At 39.1% G+C, this 27,702-nt stretch overlaps 1 protein-coding gene across 1 annotated transcript in view; it reads left to right on the plus strand.

Moving 5' to 3' along the window:
- Positions 1–27,702, plus strand: part of AP3D1 (adaptor related protein complex 3 subunit delta 1) — a 158,691-nt gene that overhangs the window by 109,723 nt on the left and 21,266 nt on the right. Inside the window, exons 15-21 of the mRNA XM_072601490.1 lie at positions 1,212–1,443; positions 16,797–16,942; positions 17,278–17,419; positions 18,059–18,130; positions 21,023–21,098; positions 24,421–24,620; positions 25,434–25,507. Coding sequence (XP_072457591.1) covers positions 1,212–1,443; positions 16,797–16,942; positions 17,278–17,419; positions 18,059–18,130; positions 21,023–21,098; positions 24,421–24,620; positions 25,434–25,507 — 942 coding nt within the window. The remainder of the gene's footprint in view (positions 1–1,211; positions 1,444–16,796; positions 16,943–17,277; positions 17,420–18,058; positions 18,131–21,022; positions 21,099–24,420; positions 24,621–25,433; positions 25,508–27,702) is intronic.

Genomic DNA, 27,702 nt, shown 5'->3' on the forward strand with positions numbered 1-27,702 from the left:
CTCTTCCAAATTTCCCTGTTTCTATCCTTCCAGTGTTTCAGGTTTGTAATAATCACATTATCATGTGCTCCTCCTTCTCCTTCACTCTCTACTTCCTCAGTTGCCAGATCTTCCCCATACCTCTTGCATCTGACCCCTGTTCTTCCCTTACGTAGCTACCACTTTAGTTCAGTTTCCCCCCTCCCCCATCCCGCCTAGATTATTGTACCAGTTTTCTAAATTGTTCTCCCTGCCTCAAATCTCTACCCACTCTAGTCTCTCCTACGCATTACTGCCAAAGTAATTTTCCTTAAGTACAGATGTAATCATGTGACTCCCCTACTCAGTCAACTCCAGTGGCTTCTTACTGCTTCTAGTATCAAAATAAGCTTCTCTGTTCAGCTTTTAAAGCACTGCACAACCTGGTGTCAGCCTATCTTTCTAACCTCAGTGGACTTTACTCCTCCCACACTGAAGTCCAACCAAACTGATCTTTTCTCTTTTCTTCACATATGATACTCAATTTCCTGTCCCCGTATCTTTGAATTCTGACCTTTCTCTCTCCTCATAGAGTCTCTTCCTTTAGGATGCAGCTCAGGTCCCATCTTATGCAGAAGCCTTTCCTTGTTCCCCCAAGTTCTAGTTTCCTCTGTCCTAAACTTGTTTTCATTCATATTTATTAACTTTATATTTTTATATATGGATAGATATATGCACATACATATATCGTACACATATGTTTATATATGCTTGTCATCTCCCCCCATCCCCCCTAGAATGTAAGCTCCTTTTGAGTAGGGATTATTGTCTTCTTTGTACTTGTAACCTCATAACCTAGCATAATAGTGCCTGACACTTATTGATTTGATTGACTCCTTGTGATGGAAAGTTGACTGGTTTCTGGACACCAGTGCCTCATGAAGCCCAAATTCTGGCTGGTCCTACCAAAGGAGAGACTTTGGTTGGGGTCCCATTCACAAATTTTGTAGTCCAAAGACTAGCCTAGCTGAATATGGAAAGGTTCATCATGACATGGAGATCTAAATGTGATTTTTCTTTTCACCTATAGCAACTTATAAAGATTGACTTGGTGAAAGGACAACCTCCATTAATAAAAGTATGAGTCGTTGTAGTGTCTAGTCTTACGTAATTAAAGTATCGTAGATAAAGAAAACCAAATCTCTACAACAGTAGAATTTATTCACAGACTTTTTCTTTTATTGTCATTTCAGACACCTTCAGGAGCCTCATCAGACTCTAGAAGCCATGCTGAGACCGAAAGTCACCACTTTACCCGGGCACATCCAAGCAGTGTATGTGCAGAATATGGTGAAGTTATATGCATCAATTCTGCAACAGAAGGAGCAAAGTGAGGAAAAGGAAGCAGCCCAGGAGATCACCCAGCTGATGATTGACCGGCTTCCTCAATTTGTACAGAGTGCTGATCTGGAAGTTCAAGAGAGGGTAATGGAACCAGAGATGCCCTTTAGCTTTCTCTCTCTTTGCATTTAATTTTAAATTAAAAACCAAATACTTGTGCATTTTCAGATATTTGCTCTTAAAAATATTTTCTGCATCCCATATAATAGGTCTGTAATAGCTTGTTAGCTACCCTCTTTTGCCTTCCATTTTCTGTTCATTCATTCTTACATTTGTGTGTAGTTTTTTATTATTTAGACATATCTTTAGAGCTCTGGTATTGCTTTCACTTTGTCTTCATTCAGGTATTTCCAACTCTTTATAGTTATCTTTATAATTTTTGTTGTCGTTATAATATTCCTTTGAAGGGCAGCAGAGTTAGTGGGTAGAAGTCCATCTTCCATGGCAGGAAGTCTTTGATCCAAGACCTACTCTGACACATCCTGGTTTTATGACCCTGGGCAGGTCACTTAACCCCTCAGTGAAAACTTTGAGACTTTGATCTGCTGAGAAGGTGCCAACCTTCATTGCTAAGAGGGAGTTTCTCATCCAGAAGCTCTTGTACCAGTGAAATTACAAGGCCCGTCTGTCTCTGTAATAGTCATTTTCATTGGTTTGCTATCACTCTGTTTATCAATTAGTGAACATTTAATTTGGTTCCTATTCCTTTCAGTTAAAAATAATGCTGCTGTACTGACTTAGATCTATATAGAAATACATTTAACAGAGCTCTTTTTCCGTGGTGATACTTTTTGGATACATTCTCAATAGTGAGAGGAACTGTGGGCTAGTAGACAGAAAATTAGCCTTGGTGTCAGGAGGACCAGAGTTTGATTTCCATCTCTGACACATTCTGTAACCCTTGGGCACTTAACCTCTCATTGTCCCAGTCACCTTTGTCAGACTCTGAAGTTCATGGCAATTGTAGTCTGTTTTGTTAAGGAAATTTCCTCATTGAAAGCTCCCTATACTGAGGAAATCACAGGTCTAGACCCCCAAAACAAAATATTTCCAATGATAGGATTATTCGTCAAAGGGTATAATTATTTTGACGACTTAAGGGAGGATAGATCATAAAATCTGCAGCTGGAAGGGCTAGTAGAGGTCAGATAGAACAGTAAGGCCTAAAAAAGTCAAGCAGTCTTCATCAAGGTCACAGGGACACTGAGCTGCTATGCTAGAACCCCAGTGCAGCCCCTGTGAATCAAAAGCCCAAGCTCTTTTCCATAACACTGTCCATTTTGTCCAACAAGATTCTACCAGTTTTCAGTTTCACCATTAATGTGTTAATGTAAGCCCCTCTCAGTGGAAGGGGATACCAACTGACTGAATTTTAATTTTTTGCATTTCCCCTAATTCTGATTCAGTATTCTGATCATTTTCTGAGACTTTGAAGCCCTGCACTCAAGAACTGCAATTTTAATGCAATTTAATTTAATGCAATTTTAATTTTAAAATCTTTTTTAGTTGCAAAAGCCTTTGTTTAAGCATTTTTTGAATGCTAGTTTTCCTTTTAATGATATGCTGAATTTGTATAGGGATACTTACCTTCTTTCTTTTTTAAAACAAATTTATCCACTGATTATGGTGTTAACATTATTGATAGTATAAATAGAATGTAGGACTCTGCTTCTCTCCTCTATTACACAGATACCTTTGGGCAAGGACTGTATGTGGGGTATGAGATCCCCAGCATAAGGTAATAATAGATACAGGATGTAGTCTCCCTAATGGTCTCTCTCTTTTGCCTGAAGATAAAGAACCATGTCTTTCTACTTATTCCTTGGAGGCTATATAGATCATAAAATGTACCACCTAATTACTATCACCATACTAATTATCACACCAGGAAATGAACTTGACAGAATAGTCATTAAAGACATTATAACTGCATCAAAAGCAGAAGAGTAGATATTGCTATTAAAGTTACAGGATATATCTTCGTGTTCTGTGTAGCCCACAGAGTCCTTCTGCAGCCCCTCAGGTCCTTGTTACATCCCTTTCTTGATATTGTTATGTTGCAGATTTCTTCAATCATCAGATCTAGCTCTGTAACCAGTGTGATGAAAATAGTCAGCTCATTCAGTAATGACCTTGTTCACCAAAGCCTTTGGGCCATTGCTTGCCAAAGGTGCCACCTACTATTTTCTGGTAGTTCGTGGTCACAAGTCCTTCCCCAACCCTTACTTGCCATGGATGACTTTGACTGGGGGCCAAGCAGTTGGTAGCGCAGGAAACACTGATAACCTTAAGGGAAGTAACATATTTCTTGTGGTAATTCCCTTCACATACCTGATGACATCAGCAGAAAGAACAAAGTGTTAATGATCCTTCAGAAGAATCCCTAACCTTTTCCGCAGTGGAGAAGATCTTACTAACTCTAGCATTCTTGGCTTCAGTGTCACCAGATTTTCATTCTCACTCTTGGCAGTGCATTGCCCAAGAACTTACCATGAGTAGTTCCACATTAAAACATAACAGTCACAGAGCTGAGGTCAGTGAATGGTTCATTGATGGCCATGGCGTCCACTGTGCCCGAAGTGAATGCTGCCCTGGGCACTATTAATCCATGTGACCAAACCCATTGAGTGCAGCTAACCCCACCATGTCTCATGATTGTCATTGCAGCAGAGTACACTGGAACCAGACTGGAGAAAAGAGCTGAGTGGACACTTTTTTAAAAAATTATTTTATTTGTTTTCAGTTTTCATCAGTCACTTCCACAGACCTTAGATTTTCTCCCTCTCCCTTAACCCTCCCTTTCCGAGACTGCATGCATTTTTATATGGGTTCTACACATACATTCTTATTAACCACATTTTCACATTAGTCATGTTGCATAGAAGAATTAAAATGAATGGGAGAAATCATGAGAAAAAACAAACCAAAACAAAGCATAGCACAAGAGAAAATATTCTGCTTTGTTTCACCTTCCAAATCCATAGTTCTTTCTCTGGATGTGGATGACATTTTTCCTCAAGAGTCTTTTGGGAATGTTTTGGGACCTTGCATTGCTGTGAAGGGCTAGGTCTACCAGATGACAGTCCTTGCACACTATGGCTGTTACTGTGTACAATGTTCTCCTTGTTCTGCCCCTTTCACTCAGCATCAGTTCATATAAGTCCTTCCAGGCCTCTCTGAAGTCCCTTTTGTTCATCATTTCTTATGGCACAATAGTATTCCATTACATTCATGTACCACAACTTGTTCAGCCATTCTTCTATTGATAGACATCCCCTTGATTTCCAGTTCTTGGCCACCACAAAGAGAGCTGCTATAAATATTTTTGTACATGTGGGACTTTTTCCCATTCTTATGATCTCTTTGTGACGTAGTTCTTGAAGCGATATTGCTGGGCCAAAGGGTATGCATATTTTTGTAGCCATTTGGGCATAGTTCCAAATTGCTCTCCACAATAGGTGGATCAGCTCACAGCTCCACCAACAATGAAATAGTGTTCCAACTCTCCCACATCTTCTCTAACATTTATCAACTTCCTGTTTTGTCATGTTAGCCAATCTGATAGGTGTGATGCGGTACCTTAGAGTTGTTTTGATTTACATTTCTCTAATCAGTAGTCATTTAGAGCATTTTTTGATATGACTATGGATAACTTTAATTTCTTCTTCTGAAAACTGCCTGTTTATATCCTGTGACCATTTATCAGTGACTTGCATTCTTGTACATTTGACTCAGTTCTCTATATATTTTAGAAATGAGGCCTTTATCACAGACACTAGTTGTAAAATTTCTTTTCCAGTTTTCTGCTTCCTTTCCCCCTAATCTTGGTTGCATTGGGTTTGTTTGTGCAAAAACTTTTCAATTTAATGTAATCATAATTATTTCACCTCATAATGTTCTCTATCTTTTATTTGGATATAAATTTCTCCATTCTACATAAATCTGACAAATACACTGTCCTTTACTCTCCTAATTTGTTTATAGCATCAACCTTTATACCTAGATCGTGTACCCATCTGGACTTTATTCTTGCATATGATGTCAGGCATTGGTCTGTGCCCAGTTTCCACCACACTTTTATCCAGTTTTCCCCAGCAGTTTTTGTCAAACAGTGAGTTCTTATCCCAGAAGCTGGGGTCCTTGGGTTTATCAAACAGTAGACTGCTATATTCATTGACTATTGTATCTTGAGTACATAACCTATTCCACTGGTCTACCCCTGTATTTCTTAGCCAGTACCAAGTGGTTTTGATGATTGCTGCTTTATAATACAATTTGAGATCTGGTAGGGCTAGGCCACCTTCCCTAGCATTTCTTTTCATTAATTCCCGTGATATTTCTGGACCTTTTGTTCTTCCAGATGAATTTTGATATTATTTTTTCTAGCTCCAGAAAATAATTTTTTGGTAGTTTAACTGGTATGGCTCTGAATAAGTAAATTAATTTAGGTAGAATTGTCATTTTTGTTATATTAGCTCAGCTTACTCACAAGCAACAGATGTTTTTCCAGTTACTTAGATCTGACTTTATTTGTTCTGAGTGGATAGTTTTCCAAAGGATTTTGACAACCCATCTCATTTTATCCTTCTAGCAATGTTGGCGATCTGTAAGACAAGGCTGTGATATCTCCCTTATGATCAGGGTTTCAGCATAGACTGGAAGAGTTGAATGAATACTTAATTTGAACTCAGAAGACCTGAGTTTAAAATCCTACTTGGCTACTTACTACTCATATCCTTAGGAAAATGACTTTCCTTCTTGAGCCTATTTCTTCAACTATTGAAACAGAAGTTCAATTAGATGATCTCTAAGGCTCGTTCTAATTCTAAAATCCTATGATCCTGTGGTTTTCTTGATGTTGCTTAGGTCTCTTTGCTTTATGGATTTAAAGGATCATTGATTTAGAACTGGAAGAAATCTAAGAAGCCAGTTGAATAGCTGAGACCCAGAGAAGCTAGTGACGCAACCTAGGTCAGTAAGATGACGGTTTTGAAATCCATACCCAAATAGATGCCCAGAGCCCTAATTTGTCCTTTTTTTTTTTTTTTTTAAAGACTTTGCCTAAAACAAAGTCCCAGGAATGAAATAGGATATTTTTCCATTATCTTATGAGAGTGACTATTTATTTCTCTTCTCTGGCCTCTTCCAGAAAGTGAGGGAGTTTGACTATTTGAGAGATTTTTAACTGTCTTTGTGTTGTGGACCCCTTTGTCAATTTGATGAAACCTTTGGATCCTTTCTTAGAGTATTTTTAAATGCATAAATTAAAACACTTATGATTCCGAGGGAAGCAAATTATATTGAAAAAGTTATAAACGATATTTTAAAAACAAGTTCACAAACCTGAAGTTAAGAATCCCTAAATACTCTCTAAGATAACTTGTAGTTCCTACATTCTAGAATCCACAGTAGCTCCAAACTATGACATTCTTTGTTCTAGGGTCCTTTCTTATTCTGACATTCTGTGTTTTAAGGTACTCTCATCTTTTGGTCTTTGTCCTGTATTCTCTATCTGTTATGACATTGCACGTTTTAAGCTCTGATAATCCATGAGATGTGTGATTATTATGCCTGAAGTTTTTTTCTCCTAATTTAATGTTCCTTCTGATGTCTCATTTCAACTCAGTACTCATAATCAGCAAGTGTTTACTTTTTCAAAAATACTTGTTTTAATCAGCCAGAATATGCATTCTCATCTTTCCACTGTACCACTCTCCCAAATTGAGAACACAAGGAAAACAAAACCTATTACTAACACGTATAGTCAGTCAAAACAAAGTTCTTCATTGGCTGTGTCCAAAAAATTGTGTCTCATTCTGCATTCTGAGCCCTTCACCCCTCTGTCAGGAAGTATTTCCTCATTAGTCCTCTGGAATCAGTCAATTACATTGATAATAGCACAATAATGTTCCATCACATTTATATACCATAATTTGTTCATTTCCTGATCTATGGGTATCCCCTCAGATTCCCATTCTTCGTCACGTAAATATTTCTGTATGTCGCTCTAAATATTTTTGTACATCCTTAGTTTGTTTTGCTTAGGGCAAATCCTTCCCTTAACCCTCTAATTCCCCTTCCCCCTTCTCCCCTTTCCTTCTTATTTCCCTGTTGAGTAAAATGCATTTTTTTTTTTTACAAACTCTGTGTGTGTGTGTGTTTTCTTTTGACTACTTCAGATGAGAGTAGTGTTCAAATGTCAGCTACTTCCCTGTTTGTATAGATGTCTGCTTGCACACTTTGATTATGAGATAATTATCCCTAACCTTCCTTTTTCTCCCTTCTTCACTCTCCCAATGTATTCCACTTTCCTGTCTTTCCATTTTTTTCTTAGTATCATTAAGACATAACAGAACCGTTTCCAGCCCTTATCTAATTGGACTCTTATCTATGATTCTTGATGATAGAGTTCTGAGAAGACATATGTGTAATCCCATCATATTTGAACGTAAGCAGTGTATCCTTGTTTAGTCCATTATGCTTTTCTTGTGTGTTTACTTCTTTGTTTCTCCTTACTCTTGTATTTGAACTTCAGCATTTCTGCTCAGCCCTGGCCTTTTCATCAGGAATGCTTGGAAGTCCTCTGTTTCATTAAAGGTTCGTTTTTTTTTCCCACCTGTAGGATTATAATCAGTTTTTCTGGGTAAGTTATTCTTGGCTGTAAACTTACATTCTTTGTCTTTTGAGATATTGTATTCCAAACTTTTCTTTATAGTGGAGGCTGCTAAAACCATGTGTGATCCTGACTGTGGCTCCTTTGTAGTTGAATTAGTTCCTTCTGGATGCTTGCGATATTTTTTCTTTGACCTGAAAACTCTAGATTTTGGCTATAATGTTCCTGGGAGTTTTCATTTTGGGGTTTCTTTTAGGAGGTGAATGGTGAATTCTCTTTCCACATTTCCCTCTGGTTCTAAGAGTTCTAGGCAGTTCTGAAATATGGTATTTAAGCTCTTATTTTGGTCATGGTGTCCACATGGTCTTATTGGTTCTTCAATTTTTCTCCTTAACCTGTTTTCCAGGTGAGTTGTTTTTGCTATGGTCTACCTTACATCTTCATCTATTTTTTTCAGTCTTTTGTTTCAGTATTTCTTGTTGCCTCATGAAGTCATTGGCTTCTTTTTGACTCATTGTAATTTTCAGGGAGCTTATTACTTAGGACAGGTTTTACATTTTTGGGCCAGGCTATTAATTTTCTTTCCAATTCTTTCTTCCATAGTTCTCATTTCTTTTCAGATTTTTTCCCTTAAGGATTCTCATTTCATTTATTAACATTTTTAAACCTAATTTTTACTCCATCTCCTCCAGGAATTCTACTTGAATTTCTTCCCAGGATATGTTTTTCTTTGAAGTTTTTCGCTTAAAGATGTTTTGGAATCCTTTTCTTCTTCTCTCTTTGTGTCTTGCGCATCCCTGCTGCCATCAGTAGCTTCTAAGATTGCTTTGTAACCTTTTCTTTTCCTGACATCTGTTTGGTTTGCAAAATTGTCTCTGCCTTTGGTCATTCTTGCTATGAAAAAAATTTTCTGTAGGTGTTGAAGAAACGTGCAACTCAATTCAGTTTGACATCCTTTTTTTTTCCCCCAGTCAGTCAGCAAGCATTTATGAGATGCTTAGTAGGGCAGAGTCAACGTGCTAAGCACTTGGGTTACAAAGAAAGGCAAAAACAGGAGGATCTCAAGGCAAAATGCCTGCCACACTCAGAGAGAGAAATATGGAAGTCACTCACATATTGTAGCAGATCATGTTTGTGTATGTGTATGTGTTTGTGTATCATGTTCTGATTTGTTATACGATTTCTTTCATTTATCTTAGTCTGACTACATAGCATGACTATAGTGAAAATATACTCAATAGGAAAGTATATGTAGAATCTATACAGAATTGTATGCAGTCATGGGGAGGGAGGGGGGTAGTGGGGAGTAGGTGGGGAGGGATAAAATCGCAATTGTATGGCAGTGATTGTTAAACATTACAAAATAAAAAAATAAAAAAAAAAAAAAGAAAGGCAAAAACAGTCCCTGATGTGGTGATTTTTGTGAAGAGAATATTTCCAACCCAAAGAATTGTCATTACTGGGGCTTATTAACCTAGCAGAGGAACTCAAGAATGCATTCATGCAAAATGCTTTGTGACAGGATAGTAGCAGGAACTGGTGTGCTCCCTCCATGTCATCTGTGACTCCCATTAGCTCAGAAGGCAGTTTTATGGAGAGGTAGTGGCATATATTTCATGGACTCTGCTTGCTAGGTTTTATGCTTTCTAACCTTGACATACATTTTTAAATCACCTACCATATGCTCAGTTCAGTTTAACACAAATTTATTGTCTACAACTTGTAAACCACTGTGCTGAATTTTGGAGAATGCAGTCAAAACAAAACTAAGGAGCTTCAATTCTGCTGTGAGACTGGTGTGTAGGAGGCAGGTTGCTTAGAATATGTGCATCCTGAAATTGAAGACAATTAGGAAAGGCTCCCTGTAGGAGGCTGAGATGAGCCTTGAATGAAGCTAAGAGGCCACAGTAAGATGGTAAGTACATTCCAGGTGTCCTTGCTTCAGGGCTCAGAGGTGACAAAGAATGAGTTTTAGGGATCACCAGGTAAGCTAGCTTAGCTTGGCTTTTATATGTAGAGTATGTGAAGGGGAGCATAGTGAAATAAACTTGGAAAGGTATGTTGGGACCAGATTGAGGAGGTCTTTAAATGTCAAGTTGAAGAGTATCTCTTTTTCCTGAGAAGCAGCAGGGAGCCCTTTGAATTTAGACTAGAAGAGTAAACTATTGAGACCTGAGTTTTAGAAAGATAATTTTATCACCTCCAGTAGAGGCTGGGTTATGGAGAGGCAAAGGTGAAAAGCAGGGGAACCAGGGAGAGAGTTATTGGGATAGCTTGGGTGAGAGATGATGAGGGCTTGAATCAAATGAAGATAAAAGGCACAGAATCTGAGGTGAAAGGAAGCTAAAGTCCATCTAATCCAACCCATACCTAAGCAGGATTCTACCATCAACCTTTTGTTTGAAGACTTCAGCAGCCCAGTCTGTTTTTGGATAGTATTTGTTGTTGGGAAGGTGTTTTTACATAAATCCTGTTCTTCTCTGGGGCCAAGCAAAGTAAGTCTAATTAGCCCCCCTTCAACCAAGCTATGTCATGTTCCACAGGGCCCTTTACTGTCCTTTTTGTTCTTATTACATTTCTACGTTTACATTACTTATTACGTTACTACAGCTTATTAATGTCCTTCCTAGAATATGACCCCAGAACTGTTCAAAAGGCTGCAGCTATGTCTGACCAACTAGAATGCAGTGGCACCATCTTTGCAATGGTCCTAGACACTGTCGCTGTCGTGGGAGCCTTAGATTGCAGTTTGTGGCTGCCTTGTAAATGCTATTGAGTTTTTTCAAACCTGTTGCCTGCAGAAGCCCTCAGGTACTTTTCAGAGAAATTGCTATCTAGCCATACTTCTCCTATCTTATACATGCAAGGCTGTTTTTTGGTCCAGGCTTAAGACTTACCATTTATATCCATTAAATTTCAGTTTACTAGATTCAGCCCAAGGTTCTAGTCTGACAGAATTTTTTTGGAAACCAATTCCTTTAGAAAGTTTTTTACGTGTGTGTGTGTGTGTGTGTGTGTGTGTGTGTGTGTGTGTGTGTGTGTGTGTGTGTGCAGAGAGAACAAAGGAGGGGAGGAAGGGAAGGAATTAGTTTTATTGAGTGCTTCATATGTCCCACGTAGTGTGCTGAAAGCTGGGGATGTAAGCCCAGGCAAAATAAGACAGCCTCTGCCATTAAGGACCTTAACATTATGTTAGAGGAAGACAGCACATAAAAGGAGATAGAAAGGGGGAGGAAGGGGAGTTAAGTGGTATCCTTTCTGGGCCACATATGCAGCTGAGAAGGTAGAAACCTCCAGAGAGGAAACAGTGGGCATGGTAAATATGATAAGCATGCCACCTGTGCCTTTATCCAGCACAAGACCAAGCGCAGACTCCTGGGAGTGCTACTCGACGCACCCTGAAGGTGTCTTCCAAGTAGTCATGGCTCTGCCTTTGTTGAGTCTTAGCTCACATTCTCTGTCTTGTCCACATGAAGAGCATAAGAGACTTTGTCAAATACTTTGCTAAAATTTAGGTAAATGAGATATGTAGAACATTCATTCCATCTTTCTAATAACCTTATAAAAAATTAAATTAGTCTAGCATAATCTGTTCTTAAGGAATCTAGATTGGTTCTTTTTGATTATTCCTTATCTAGCTGTTCAATTTAATCTAGATGTTCATTTAATGTTTCAGAGTTTTGCCAAGAATTAGTCATGCTTGTTAGACTATATAGTTTACAGACTTCATTCTCTTTCCTTTTTTTTAAATTGGAACATTTACCCTTTATAGTACATCTCTCTGTTACAGTATTTTTAGGATCACTGGATAGTAGCTTAGGAGTCATATCCTTCCTTCTTTTAATACCTTGGAATATGGTTCACTGAAACTTGCTAACTTGCACTCATGAAGTGTGACTAGGTATTTTCTTACTATTCATCTTATCCTAAGTATATCAATATACCTTTAGCCATTTTGTTCAATTCTTTTTGGTCCAAATAGTATTCTCCTTGGCAAAGAAAACAGAAGCAAATAAAGAAGAGGGGCCCACCTTTCTCTTCACTGTGTTATCGTTACCATCAGCCTTGAAAAGCCTCTTAGCCTTTCTTTGTGTCTCCCATTTTTCTCAGTATAACTTTTGAAAAGTCCTGAAAATCTTACTGTCTTTAGTTTCCTTTCTTAAAATTTTTAAAACATGTATATGGCAGATTTTACATGTTATTTTAAGAACTGCCCTATTTTGTCTGCTTCCTTCTGATCTGTTTAAAATGCAGCCCTCCCCTCTTTTTTTGTATTACTAATGCTATTACCCACCTACCCTTACCACCTCACCTAAAAATCAGAGAGAAAGGAAGAAGCTGTCTAACAAGGAATCATGGTCAAAACAAATTCACACTTTCTTCCACTGTCCTGAAACGTGTATCTCTCTGTATCTTATGTTTATCACTACTCTGTCAGCAAGTGGGTTGCTTTTTTCACCTTGAGTTATGGTTAGTCATTACATTGTTTCTATTATCACTTCTTCTGCACACTAAACATAGTCTAGAATGTTAACACATTATCAAACAGCTTCTTACATATACTTAAATAAATTTACCTTTCTAGATTTCTCTGCACTTATGTCTCTGTATTTCAGAATTCCTATACTTTACATCAGAAATGCTTAGAAATCCTTTATTTTACTAAAGGTCAATTTTTTTTTCACCATGTAGGATTATACTTTTCAAGGTAACTTACTCTTGATTGTAAACCTGTCACTTTTGGAATGTTTTATTCCAAGATCTCTTGATTTTCAGTAGAAGTCATCAGATCTTGTGGGATCTTGATTATAGCTCCCAGTTACTTGAACTACTGTCAGACAATGTGAAGTATTTATTTTTAGTGTGGTAGCTCCACCCCCCCTCCCCCCAACCCCTCTCGAATATTTGAGTTCTGGACCTTCACTTTTGTATGGCATCTCGGCACAGAATGTTAGGGACCTTAGAGCCTCTGAGTGTCAGCTGTCCTGCTGTGAGTATTTTCTGGGACTTCCAAAGTCTCCACTGTGGGACTTTTTGATAGCTCTGTTACTTTTTTCCAGGAAATCCTTCACTCTTGCTATCTGTCTCCAGATGAAGACACTTGTCAGCTACAAGTGTCCCGTCTCTAGTTGCACTGATGTTTATTTTGCTGGATGGACACCTTTAACCAAATTGCCTTTGGACTTCTGGTTAGCTTTGTGTAGTCTTGGGTGTCCGAAGTCACTTGTAGTTTCTTATTGGATTTCTTGATCATTATTCAGTCTGGTATAAACTTAAGGCTTTTGCAGGAGTTAGGTATTTGGGAGGTGACAGTTCTGTGATGCATTCAGACAATCATCATGGCAAGAAGTTCTTGTCTTTGGCTTCCTTCCTTGCTTCCTTCCTACTTTCCTTCTTTCCCTCTTTCCTTTTTGCCTTCTTTCCTTCCCTCTTTCCCTCCTCCCCTTCTTATTGGCTTTCTTCACCAGTCTTGATTCATTCTGAGTCCAGTAGTCATGTCTTTAGCACATCTCACACTTTCCTTATATCCTGTATATATCTCCAATTTATCCCATGTATATCCTGCTTATACATAGTTCTTTGTTTATTGTCTCCCATTAGACTATAATTGATAAGGTTTTGGGGTGTTGGGACCTCAAGAATGCCAAAGCAGAGTTTCCTGGAATGAATTCACACACAAACCTTTTCTTAATCAGGTGGCAAAGCATTTATTTTAATGCTTTAGTAAAGGCAGGCAAGAGTCCTTATGGGAACCTGCGAGAGACTGAGGATAGTGCTAGGGTTTATATGGAAAAGGGACATGGGAAGGAATGCCAGGGATACTAATTAGGTAATCTAAATGTCCAGGTGTCTTTGGGAGCTATGGATGGGAAAGTGTAGGGAGTATACCAGACAGTGAGGGAATTGTCAGAGGCATGAACCTTGGGGATCTGGTGCCAAGAGTCAACCAGGGGCAAAAATCCTTGGGCCAGATACCCCTGTGTCTGTTTTGATAAGAGAATGTGTTCTGCAACAAGAGGAAATTTTCTCACAGGACAAGGGCCTCCTGGGAAATTGGGAGACTTCCAGAGACATGATCTTAGGGTTGGGGCCTGAGAATAGACATTTTTATCTTTTTCTCTATCCCCAGTGCTGAGCACAGTGTCTGACATATGTCAGGAGCTTAATAAATGCCTGTTGACTTGACTTCACTTACAAATCCATGCCATCCTCTTGTATTCATCTATTTCCTGCCTTTGTTTCCATCCTTGTAAACTTTTTTAGGAATATAGTCAGTGAATTTCATGTGCATCTACATTGGTGGTCTTTTTAGGCAGTTAAACCTTTTTTCTTCATCAAAGTGGTTTCTCTTTATGTCTTCCAAATCTTACTCTTGAAAGTTTATAGAATTTTACTCCTCAGAATTCTGCCTGTCCTTCCTATGGTCCCTTTGAAATCTACTCTTCCAAAATGTAAGCTGCATATGAGATTATGTCTGCTTTCCTCTGCTCTTCTATCACAAACTCTAAAAGAATCATGATCTTTCCAGTCTTTTCTTGTTAGTGGAACCCACTTTCAGAATTACAAGTTCCCCTCTTCATTTCCTTCTAATTTTTAAAACAGGAAGTTGTTATTAAGAGAAGCCAAGACATTAACTGCTCTGATTTTTGCAGAAATAACACTAAAAGATATCAGAATTTATATTAATTTAATGATACTTCTTGATTACAGATACTGTGTGTTTAAACATTTCCTTCTTCTTGACAGAGGCTGTGGACTGGAGTGGGATGTGTTGGTGTGGTTTTTTAAACTTGCATCTATATTATAGTGACTCCAGCATGGCTATTAGGAAGTGACAAAATGTAAAAAAAAAATCATCCTGTTAAAATGTTAAAAAAACAAGTATTCTAGCATATGTCCAGATAATTGACAGTTTCTCATCATCACTATATCGTATCTCTCTACCTGGCTTGCAGTCTGTTTCCTGAACTCCTCCTATATTTTCTCTTTCAGTTCAGGATCCTAAATGCAGTCATCTATTGTCCCTTCTCCCTCCTTTCTCTATTTTTAAAAATAGTTTTTTATGGATGGCTTTCACATCACCTAGTTTTCTTCTCATAGCCTATTGACTTCTCTTTCCAGCAAGCCATCCCTTATATATCCCCTCCTTCAAGAGGACTTTCTTGGTTACCCTCATTTTACCTTCATATCACTCTGCATTTATTTGGTTTACATAGCCACTACTTATCTGGGAACATGTGCAATCTCCTAGTATTATGGGAACTCCTTGACGACACGGCCTGTCTCACTTTGGTTTTTGTATCCCTGGTAGTTACTAGCATAGTACCTGGCACATGGGAGGCATGCACTATTGTTGTGTAATGGGTACATTTTGTCAGAATCATTTTTGTGCATGTAAATCACTAAAACTGGAAAGGCTTTATCCATATTTTACTTCCTGTATTAGGAGATAAAATAGTATGAAGAAAAGGGGACAAAGGAGAGGTAGAAAAACCAAGTGCCCTTGGATATTTGAGGTGGGACCAAACATTAACAACTAAAGGGAATCAAGAAAAGCTGTACAAAGTTGCTGTCTGTCATCTGGTTGGAGGCTTGAAGAAGCCTTGAGAGAATTTCAGTTCATTCCAGCTCTTACGGAAGCATTTCTCAATATGTGTGAGCTTCCTTCCTTTCTCACCTGAAACATACACACACACACACACACACACACACACACACACACACACACACACACACACACACACACTCTTATAGTAGTGTATAGTATTGTATACAGATATGCCTGTGAAACCTGGACAGTATACCAGTGCTATGCCAGGAAACTGAATCGCTTCCATTTGAATTGTCTTAGGAAAATTCTGAAGATCACCTTGCAGGATGAGGTACCAGATACTGAGGTCCTTAATCAAACTAAACTGCCAAGCATTCAGACTGCTTCAGAGAGTGCATCTCCGATGGGCTGGCCACATTGTTTGAGTGCAAAGTACACACTTGCCAAAAAGACTATTTTAGGGAGAATTCGCACAGGGCACACAATGACCACATTCACATAGTGGTCAGAAGAAGCGATACAAGGACACTCATAAGGTCTCTCAAGGAACTTTGAAAGTGATTGTGTGACATGGGAGACACTGGTACAGGACCGCTCAGCATGACATACCCAGATCAGAGAAGGTGCTGTGCTCTATGAGCAATGTGGAATTGAAACAGCTCAAAGGAGACGCAGGACGCACAGATTTAGAGTATCCTCGCCAAATGTTCACACAGAGTATTTGTGCCCAGTTAGCAAAGTGATGTCATTTTGGTCCTCTTCAAGAAGAAGGACAACAACCAACCAACGCAGATATATAGTAATAAATACACACACACACACACACACACACACGTATGTATATAGTTTTATGTCTATATACCTGATAAATATATACAATTATAAATTTGCGTGCGTGTGTGTGTGTTAGATGTGCAGTATAAGTGCTTGTTGTTTAATGGCTAGATTCTGTCAAGATCATTTGTACATGTGAATCACTAAAAATTAGTAAAAAAAAAAAAATCCCTATTTGCTTAGAATCCCATTAGTAGACATAATAAGTGTTAGGAATTCCTTTTGAAGCAAGTAGTGCATGATGAATTTTATACTCTCTTCTTTAAGAGTCTTTTAGCTGTGGGTCTTCAGACAGGAATATTTTTTAACACCATTATTCTTTTTTCTGGTATCAGAGTAAAATATTGAATTCTATAGGGTGGTTGTAGTTATTTATACACCTTTTCAACAAATATATTTTGGCAACTTCCTCATAGTAATGTAATTATTGTTTTCTAGGCGTCTTGCATCTTGCAGTTGATTAAGTATATTCAGAAGCTACAAACAAAGGAAGTACCAGTGGCAGAAGAAGTGATTGCCCTATTTGCAGGGGAATTGAACCCTGTGGCTCCCAAAGCGCAGAAAAAAGTTCCTGTCCCAGAAGGGTAAGGCTGCTCTATCCAGTCTCAGAGTATATGCCTAGATCATCTTGAAAGCTGTAAAGTAGGTATTTGTGGTAATATCACTTCTGTGATTGTTCCTAACCCAAACTGATCTCCCCAACCAGTCAGAGCAGAGAAAATAGTAATTCAGAGCTTCAATTTTGAGGGTTATTTAGCAAGAGGGTAGAAAAGGAAGCTGTTCTTTTTGTTGGTTTTGTCAGACTATTAGGATCTTTTCTGGTTGGACAAAGTATTTTTTATGCCCGGTTGTTAAATACCCAGACATCAGAAAAATGTGGTATTTTTATGTGTTATATAATTACATTGTTCATGTTTAGTCTGGACCTCGATGCATGGATCAATGAACCTCCTTCAGATAGTGACTCTGAAGATGAAAAACCCAAAACCATTTTCCATGATGAAGAACAAAGACATTCTAAGCATCGGCAACCTGAGATCGACGAAGAGGAGTTGGCTAGGGTAAGCAAGCTACAGAACTCTTGTTCATAGGCTTATATTTAATTACTTTAATTTAACAATTCATTTACTTAATTTCTTTAGAGCATGTATAGAGTGATAGGTGGCAGTCATTCTAACTTGATCTCTAGAGCAATATCGCCATCATGCTCCAAGCATCAGATTCCCCACCTTTGAAATGAGGAGGTAGACCCAGATGAGCTCTCTCTCAGACCACTTCTAGCTTTCATGGTTCTGTAGTTCTGAATTTAACAACTAGTCTTCTATGCTCGATGCAGTTTTATATCATTGTACCAACTGAGTCGTTTTGGTCTCAGCCCTAGGACTTCTAGATCTTTGACCCTCAGCATATCATGCCACCTGTCCATGAGAGAAAAGGTTAGCAGACACGAGCTGTGTCTTCATGTAGGCATTTCAGAAAGGTTTGTCGCTTTGAATTGATCTCTTCAGATTTTTCTTGTCTTTTGTGAAAAGAACAAAGACCAGAATTTTAAATTTCAGTAATTCTGATTATGCTGTTCTTCTGTCATACTGAAAATTGAATTGGGACCATAATCCAGGTATACTTTACAGTGCCCTACCTCCAAACTGAGCTTTCATTTGTTTGTTTCCTTACTCCTCCTATTTAATGTTGCGTCTCAGCGTCGGGAAGCACGGAAACAGGAACAGGCCAACAATCCATTTTATATCAAAAGTTCTCCATCTCCTCAAAAGGTAAGTAAGAGACTACTTTGTTAAATATGTGCATGTAAGGCAGTAGCTAAAAGTAACTCTCAGTGGTGGAATGAATATTATCCTATACATTTTCTTTGCATTTCTGTATATGTTGAGTTTGGCTTTCAAATGTTCTAAATAAATTAATAGCCCTATCTTGTTTAATCTAACAGAAATAAGGTGGCAGTTTTGTTAAGACAAAAAGTCAAAGGAAATTTTGCTGAATAGAAGCACTTTGACAGTGATGTAACTTCTGTTTTATAACTTTGTGTGGAATTATACCCAATCAATGTTATTCCGTATAATCTCAAATAACTTCCCTTATAAGAGAGTGGCCCCTTCCATATTGTCTTAGAAACTGAGTAATAGTTTCAAGATCTGCAGTGATCTGAGCTTCTGCTTTATCCACCAGAGGGTAAATTGCCTTTCATATTAGCTTCTGTTTTTCCCATTCATGGTATCATTCCCACAGAAATAGCTGCTTATTTTTAATTTGCTTTTTCTGAAGGTAGTTCTTTCAGGATCATGGTGCATGTCTGAGATTCTTAACCTGGGGCCTTTGTTTTTTATTTTTAATTGTTAACTGTATGTAAATAGAATTGGTTTCCCATACAATCCTGTGTATTTTATTTTATGCATTTAAAAACATTCTGAGGAAAGGTCTACAGGTTTCACCAAAGGACTACCAAAAGAGTCTATAACAGAAAAAAAAGTAAAGGAAGCCTGATATCAAATATTCGTTCCTTTGCTCCAAGTACCTTTCAGGATTATTCCTGTGTCAGCATCTTCAGTAGTACTCAGATGAAACTGAGAGTACCTGTGGTGGCCCAGAAGATATTTGCTGTCATGCTACTTGGCTCCATGTATTCCTATGCTCGCTAGTGTTTTTAATAGGAATGAAGTATGTTTTCAAAAACATTTTTCTACATCTATTGAGATAATCATATGATTTCTTCTGGTTTTGTTATTGGTATGGTCAGTTATGCTGCTGGATTCCCTAATATTAAACCAGTCCTGCATTCCTGGTATAAATCCCACCTGGTCATAGTGTATGATTATCCACATATTTCATATCAAAAATGGCATAAAAGTTGTCCTTGGAAGGAAAGACAGCATATTTATATGCAGCATTGATTTCTGTTCTTTGACCTGAAATTTTGATCCTTTGGAGATTGTGGTGCTAATTATTCATAGCCATCACCAGAAGATTTTTGGTGCTTAAAAGATGGGTTTTTGCTTTAGGGAAAATCTGAGCCTCATTAAAAGCACTCTGCAATCACTCAAATGCAGTTCAGTCTGTTGTCCTTATTCAAGTCCGACCCCTTTGTCCGTCTGCATTGTCTGTCTAAAACACATACCAATGAACCATTTTCATAGGCCATCAGGCCAACCATCCAACTCTCTGACATGGTGAGGACAAATTATCTTAATGATAGTGTTATTCCATACAGTTATCTTGGTTGTATCTTTCAAGGAATGTTTTACAGTTCTAATCCATGCAGGGCAGTTGTTTCATTGGAAGAGAACCTTTCAGGATTCATTTTGCTCCACTCAATCAAGTACTTGCTTGTAATCTTCATATTACATGCACAGTGGGGTTGTATTCTCTGCATCTTTTAGATAGTTGTGTGAATGTAGAAATGTGGTCGGCTATGGAGTATCCTTTGAAAGCTTGTCTGTTCCCATCTTATATTCCCATCAGGGATGCTCTTGTTATTAATGTGTAAATTATTCCCATAAAGATTTTATAGAAATGAGAAAGTTTAAATATGAGTTATAATTATTGATATCTTATTGGTTGCCTCCTTAAGATAGTAATAATATCCATTATTTTTTCTAATTATAACAATCATCCATAAAATTCACATAGCATGTTAAGATTTGCAAATCTTAAATGCATTCCTATGTACTTTATTTCATTTGAACCTCAGTGCAAGGGGGGCAGCATGGTGCAGTGGAGTGATGAATTTTGAGGCAGAATTATTGGGCTTGATTCCTGGCTCTGCCACTTACTGCCTGTGTGGCCATGGGCATGTTACATAACTTCATAGCCTCCGTAAAATCAGTCTGATGCTCATCCTCAGTAAGAGCAGGAGTTGTAGGAAAGGAATCTCAAGACTCCTTCTAACTCTCACTCTGTGATCCAGGAACCACTCTGTGTGACAGATACTCTTGGCAGATGATTTTTGTTTTTACATATTTTATGGAAGGATGGGAGCACGGAAAGGTTGAATTGTCTTAGCCATAGTAATATGTCAGAGATCCTATTTGAGATCCTGTCATCCTGACTGCAAATCCAGCTCTGTCCGTGCACTGCCATCCTCTCAGAGAGCTTGAAAACAGTCAGGCCTGAGGAGATATGCCTTCTATGTGGAGGATGTGATATCCCATTACATTTCTTTTTGTCCCATATGGATTGCCATTTGTGACTTAGTTGTCTTTTCCAGCTGTGGGCTTTGTGAAAATAAGCATGCTTTCTCTGCCCAATATGTAAAAAAGCTTCATGATGTACATTTACATTGGGTTTTGTGACCGTCACTTTTTCTCTAAATAAAGCTCTCGATACATTCTAACATCATATTGGTTCAGATTTCCTTTCTGGGTGAAATTAAGCCACAGACTTGGTGATGGCCTTTGGTCAGTTCTTTTTAGGTTTCAGCTTCATCACTGAAGAATATTGTCTCTGATCATCTGTGTGACCAGCTGTGGCTCCAGATGTAGAGGGAATAATAGACTCGGGCATACAGATTGTAATCAGCTATGTTTATCTGATGTTCTAATGACCATCAAGAATTGTTCTTTATTCTTAAAGTCAGCTAAGTCGTGTTATTACTTGCTACTTATTCAGGTTTATTTTCAATAACAATGTTTCTGAAATTTTAACTTTTCTAGCGGTATCAGGACACACCTGGTGTTGAACACATCCCTGTGGTCCAGATAGATCTCTCAGTTCCCTTGAAGGTTCCAGGCAAGTGCATGCTAAAGATTTATCTTCATTATTTTCAGAAGTGGAATGTCTGTTTCTTCACTGATGCCAAACCAGGAGAACAGTAGGCCTGCAGATTCATGGGAAGGTCTCTGCCCTATTGCCAACCCCATAAATGAAACTTTGCTTTAGAAGAGTTGTTGACATGGCTGTGACATTGAGAACTCCCAAGGCCAATCAGCGTGATTTCCTGACAGAGTGAAAGACGAAGGGAATTATATAGCACAAACACTTCTGGAGAGACATCGTGACTGAGGCTGCTTGCTGGTCAGATCCTACCCTGGCATGCTGACTCTTTGGTCCTGACCAAATAGTTTAACTTCTCATTCACACCCTTTCACCCCTGCCCCCCATACTTAAGACTGTCAGTTACAGATAGGAGTTAGTAGAGGGAGCAGACTTACTAGGAATTACTACCTATACCAATGAAGACATAAGATCCCTCTTTAAATAGTTTGCAGTCAACAGAATTTCCTCCTTAACTTCACTATTTGCATTCCTGGGCCAATAAGGATTTCAGAATACAATGAAGTATTGCCTCAAATAGTTAGAGGTGAACCCCCATCATAGTTTTAGAAGACAGAGCTTGTAAATTTTGTTTTTATTTCTACATAAGAGGAGAATCACATTTCCTTGGAAAGCTGGGTTCAGCAAGTTCAACCCAGAAAGGAATTTCTCATCTGTCTCCTTTCTTCAGTATGTTGTCAGCAATATGCAGAGAAATCTCGAAAAACTTCATCATTAGAAATTGAGACTGCCTTGGCAAAGGGCATTGAACACCAGCGGCCTTCCATGCCAATTCATGTGAAAAGAGGTTAAGGCCAAAATGTACTTCTCCACTCCCCAAAAGGAGGAATAGTAGATAATCTTTGTAGCTCCCTGAATCTGGTACAGTTTTTTGCATGTAGGGAACCCTTAATGAATGATTGAGCTAATAATCCACTCACTGATTCTCATTACTGGGATTTGTTCAAGTGCTAAAAATCATTTCACAAATTGTAGCAGATAATAAATACTACAACAGTATTGATATTTAGAAAAATTGTTTAGAAACCTTTATGTAATATGAATTTTGAGCCATGTAAATTTTTAACAAACTATGAGGTCATCATATAGCTGAAAATCATTTTTTTTGTTGGAGTTTACAAGTGGGGATAACATTCAGCAGCTTTTAATGATCACTGATAGAAAAATGAATAAATACTAAAATAAGAGCTTGGCACTGGTGAATGTTGATTTAATTCTTTTGAATCTTGGTTGGATTTGAATTATGGGCTCATATATTTACTGGCTTTATGTCAGAAAAGAATTTTGTCTGAAAAAACTACCTCATAAGGTCAGAGTGGTGTTATTTTGGTAGCCAGAGCAGGATGTAAGTGATAGAGCCTTCAGATTTCTTCTCTTTCCTTTTATTAAAAATATTTCACCCTTTTTAAGTTGACATCTTTTCTGCTTGCATCACCTTCATTTCCAGATATATCTGTCCCCTTGCCTCTTTTCAGGCAAGTTACCTTGTAACAAAAAGACTTTTAAAGGAAGAGGAAAAAACAATTCAACAAAACCAACACATTAAATCTGATAATATATGCACTATATCATTCCTATAAATCTCTACATCTAGGTGCACAGTGGTTAGAGATAGATAAAGATAAAAAGTCTGGAAAATCTGAGTTCAAATCTGGCCTCACTGCACTTCCTGGGTATGTGACCCTGGGCAAATCACTTAACCCTGTTTACCTCAGTTTTCTCATCTATAAAGTGAGCTGGCAAAGGAAACGGCAAACCACTCCAGCATCTTTGCCAAGAAAATCCCAAAAAGAATCACCGAGGGTCAGCCACGACTCAAAGACTGAACAACATAATCCCCCAATCTTTACAACGAAGGGAAGGAAGATAAATTTTCTGAACTGTTCTTTGGAGCCAGCTTGGTCATTATAATTCTTGTGATTAATTTTCAAGTGTAGAGTTTTATAGTGGGGAGCCTGTAGCTCAATTTATTCTGAAATTGTAAAGAATATGTTAGATACTCAATGACTGTTTTGTTAAATTGATAACACACTGGATCAGAAGTTGTTAAAATCTGGCCCAAGGGCCAAATCCAGCCCACCCTGTGCTCATGTCCCCCTGACCACCCCAGCTGTTTTCACTAGCTTGCAGGCAAGGGGGTTGTTATTTGCCCCTACAGTACATTAGGTAAATGATCATCATTGCCTTTGTCTCTCAACTTCCTCTCCCATCTTTTTGCCCAAAGGCAATATCATAAATCTTCACAAGATGTCAGTGTTGGGAGGGACCTCTATATGTGAAACAAAATGTCAGAGCTTCAAGTAATCTTAGAAAGTAGATCGTAAAATTTTAGAGCTGCAAGATACTTAGTCCATCACTCTATAGCACATTTGTTTGGAAGAAATAAAAGCTTCAGAAAGCTTATAGGTAGATAAACCTGAGAAGGAAATAAGGATACCTTGAAGGATGAAGTAAACCATGTGTTAATGGCATCCAGAATTTTTATATGTTCCACATATTTTAAAAAATTTACATGCACTCTTTTTTTGCCCCTTGAACTAGATAGTACCTTGGGTCCCTTCTAGGTCTAGTATTTCTGAATGTTATTCTGCCAGCTACTCCCAAAGAGGCTGAGGATGAGAGCAGCTAACAAATGTTATGACAGGACCTTATCACTAGACATGCTTTCCTCAGTGTCCCTCAGCTCTGCAAATTAATACCTTCCCTGCCTTACCAAGTTGTGACTGAGAGCAGACCTGCTACATCTTGACTGGCAGCAGGGTGGGATGTTCAGCATCTGGGTTAAACACTAGTGATACAAAGACAGAAGGTCACAGTCCCTCCTTGAAGATGTCTGCATTCTAGCTGGGGCTGGGGAGCGGGGAAGGGGGAGGAATAAATATACAAGTAACTATGATAGCAAGGAGAGGAGGTCCACTCCAAGTTCTGGGAGACATTGAGGAGGGAGAAAACACTTTCATCTGTCATGGTGGTATCAGAATATGCTTCTAGCAGGGACTGCCAGCTGAGCTGGTTCTTGGAGGGAAAGGACTTCAGTAGAGGGAGGAGAGAGTCAGGGAGTGGCCATTCCACGCATGAGGGTCAGTGAGCAAAGACAGACCAAAAGGAAGGGCAGCAGCATGTGGCAGTGCCATGCTCTTGGTTTGAGAGAAATTGGGAGACAGGGCTGAGCCCTTCTGTATCATCTCTATTTCTTTCCTTTGCCATTGCTGTCTTTTTTGTGGCTCCCCATTCTTGAGTTTGGTTTCTTAACAGGCTGTCATTGTACTCTGTGTAGGTATTCCTATGTCAGACCAGTATGTGAAGCTTGAAGAAGAACGAAGACATAAACAAAAACTTGAGAAAGACAAGAAAAAGAAAAAGCAGAAAAAGGAAAAGAAAGGCAAGCATCGCCGGCACAACTCACTTCACACAGAAAGTGATGAAGACATAGCCCCTGCACAGCAAGTGGATATCATCACCGAGGAGATGCCTGAGGTTAGCATCCCACCTGCCCCTCCCTCACCAACTGTCTTCTCTTTGCCTTCATTTTATACTGTAGTCGTCTTTGCTGGCTAAGGAATAGAGTTGACCCATTCAAGGTAGCTGACATTTCCCCAGGTCTGTGTTTCCATAGCCTCCCCTGAGTCACCATAGTCTGAGGTCCTGACTTCTCTTCTAGAACAGGACCCTGCTGAATGACTTTGTCCTGCCGTTTCCGCTTCCCTTTCTATTTCGACATCCTTAAGGGTCACACTTTATGGGGAGAAAACATTGAACCAGAGGCAAGAAACCTAACAAGAAAGCAATGAGTCAGTTGTGATTGGTAACAAACCCACATCACACCTTGTGGCTAAGCAACACAGCTTCCTCATCCATTGCCTTCTGCCGCATCACTAATAGTTTAACATGCGTTTCACTCAGTCATGTTTACCTAGAAGGTATATAACATATGTGGGGCATTGCTTAAATGATAATTTAACGTGTTTTGGTAGAATTCTCTCCTAAACCATATGGACACACTGTCCATCTTTGGGCCTCAGCAATAAATTCTGCTGCCCTAGTATGTATTGGTTTCTTGAGCACCACAGTGAAATCTTTGCTTCTAAGTGTGCTTTTGGAAATGTGAGCATTAACTGTGTAGACAGCTTTCAGCCTTTTCATATAAAAGTAGCGTCTGAGGCTATCTTTTCAAGGGGCCCAATCCCTTGGGTTCTGAAGTTATACCCAGTTAGAATGGATGGTTTCTGTATAAACAGACTGGCTCTCTTTTATTTCTCTCTCCCTAACCCTCCCTCCCCCTCCCCCTAGAATGCACTTCCAAGTGATGAAGATGACAAAGATCCCAATGATCCCTATAAGGCCCTGGACATAGATTTGGATAAGTAAGTAAATTGAATTCTTTGGCCTTTTGCCTATTGGTTGCAATGCTTCTGAAAATATAGTAAGCATTTCCGTTATTTAGGGGCTTTTGTGGCCAGGAAGGTGAAAGCATTATTGAATCATAGACTCCCTACAGGTCGAAGGGTCATGTCATCTATCTAGTTCAGTCTCTTTGCTGCAACATCCATAGTACTGACCCTGTACTCAAAACACCTCCAGGAATAGGGAGCTTACTGCCTAATGAGGTACACCCCATTCCATTTTCTGAGATTCTCAGGGTTAGGAAGTCTCTATCATTTTTACCCATTGCTCTTAATTTTGCCATTTAGAGCAAAGCAGAACAAGCCTCCTCATTCTCCTGTACAGCAGCTCTTCATTTAAAAATCAAGATTTTGGGTCCACTAAGTCTTGCGTTTTAGAGAAGAAAATGGTAAACCTCTCCGGTATCTTGACCAGGAAATCCCCAGAAAAGGGCCACGAAGACTCAAACAAATTTAAATGACTGAACAACACGTATCTTGTCTGCTCTAGGTTAAAGAAGCCTCAGCTTCCTTCAGTCGGGTTTCACAGGGTGTGGTTTTGAGTCTGCTCCTTTTCCTAGTCATCCTCCTCTGCATGTGCTTCCAACACATCCTAATCCTTGCTAAAAATTTCCCCAGAACGAGTACTGGTGTCCCTCCAGTGAGTTATAGAGAGCCTTCATGTTTTCCCCATTACTTGGGGATTTTCCTCTGTGTAGTATAGGTTTATCAGCCAGGTTGCCTTAGGGAAGACCCAGCAGAATGAAACTGTGAGGTTGCTTTCCCTAAGGCTCTGCTGGCTGTCCTAGATGAATATCCCAAGCTGTGCTCCTCCATTCCACTACCTCAGAGAGAGTTTGGCGTGATAAGAGAACCCTGACAATGTCCTTTTCTAGTCAGTTCTGCTCCTAGTTTATCTGCTAGATAAAGCTCATTCTTTTCTGCATTGAAAGGGTATTATCCCCCACCCCTCCACCCCCATTTCATCCCTTTGAACTCTTGAGCAAAACAGCTACTTCACATATCTGAAAATCTTGAACCATTAAGTCCCAATGGAGCAGGTGCTTAGGCCAGCCATGGACAAAATCACAGTTAGGGGTTTGGTCTTGAGTGTTCTGTCCACACTATTTGTAATGATTGCCATTGAGGCTTCTAACAGCACATTTTGACGCCTCCTCTTTCATCCAGCCAGTGTGACCGTTTTCAAAATGAAGGTCAGAATCTTAGGAGGCCTCAGAGTTTTTAAGCAACCAACATCCATTCAAAGTTCCCACTCCTCCTCTCATCTGTCTCCACAGAGGTTAGAACATCTTCCTTCCATTTATAGGTCCACTGCAAACTTTTTTGAGGGTCCAGTCCTGAGATTTCATCATAGTATCATAGCTCTAGAAGCTTGAAGGTACCTCATAGGCCAGTCTAGGCCCAGTCCCTTAATTTACAGTGGAGGAAGATAAGACTTGCCTCTAGTAACAAAACCAACTCTAGGAGTGAGTTTCAGGGGAGGAATTTAAGCCTGGGTCTTCTGCCCCCTAGTTTATGCTCTTTATGCTGAACCACATTGTAATAATAACAGCTTGCGTTTATAGAACACTTTAAAGTTTGCAAAGCATTTTGAGCTTCACAATAACCTGGATAAATAGGTAGTATTATTGCTATCCACATTTTCCAAGTGAGGAAACTGAGGCTTGGAAAGGTTATGTGAACTGCCCATGGTCTTAAAGCTAGTCAGTGTAATTGTAGAGAAGTCCAAATATGGAAACTCCCTCCACCAATCCAGATCAGCACCTCCTGTGTAACTTGTTGTATTAGAGGATTCCTTGGGAGGTCTGAGAATCTAAGTGACTCACCCACGGTCATCCAGTATGTCAGATGCTGCACTGGCTCCCACACCTTCCCGACTTCCAGGCCAGCACTGCGTTCCCTCCAGCATCCTGCCCCTGGGTATGGTCATGGAGCACTTCATTTGTTGTCCTTTTTGTTCCAAGAACAGATATAAACCATTGTCCATTTTGACATGGGCTGTAAACCAAGAAAGAAATATGAAACTCGCTTCCCATAATAGTTCAAAAACCTATTCCTTTTAAATTTGTTTTGGTGGTGTGCTCTTCCTAAAAAATTCTCATCCACTCTCACTCTAGCTGCAGGGGAATCTGTGATGAATAACACTCTCATTTTCT

This window comes from Notamacropus eugenii, chromosome 4, assembly GCF_028372415.1.
Source record: "Notamacropus eugenii isolate mMacEug1 chromosome 4, mMacEug1.pri_v2, whole genome shotgun sequence".
Lineage (NCBI taxonomy): Eukaryota > Metazoa > Chordata > Mammalia > Diprotodontia > Macropodidae > Notamacropus > Notamacropus eugenii.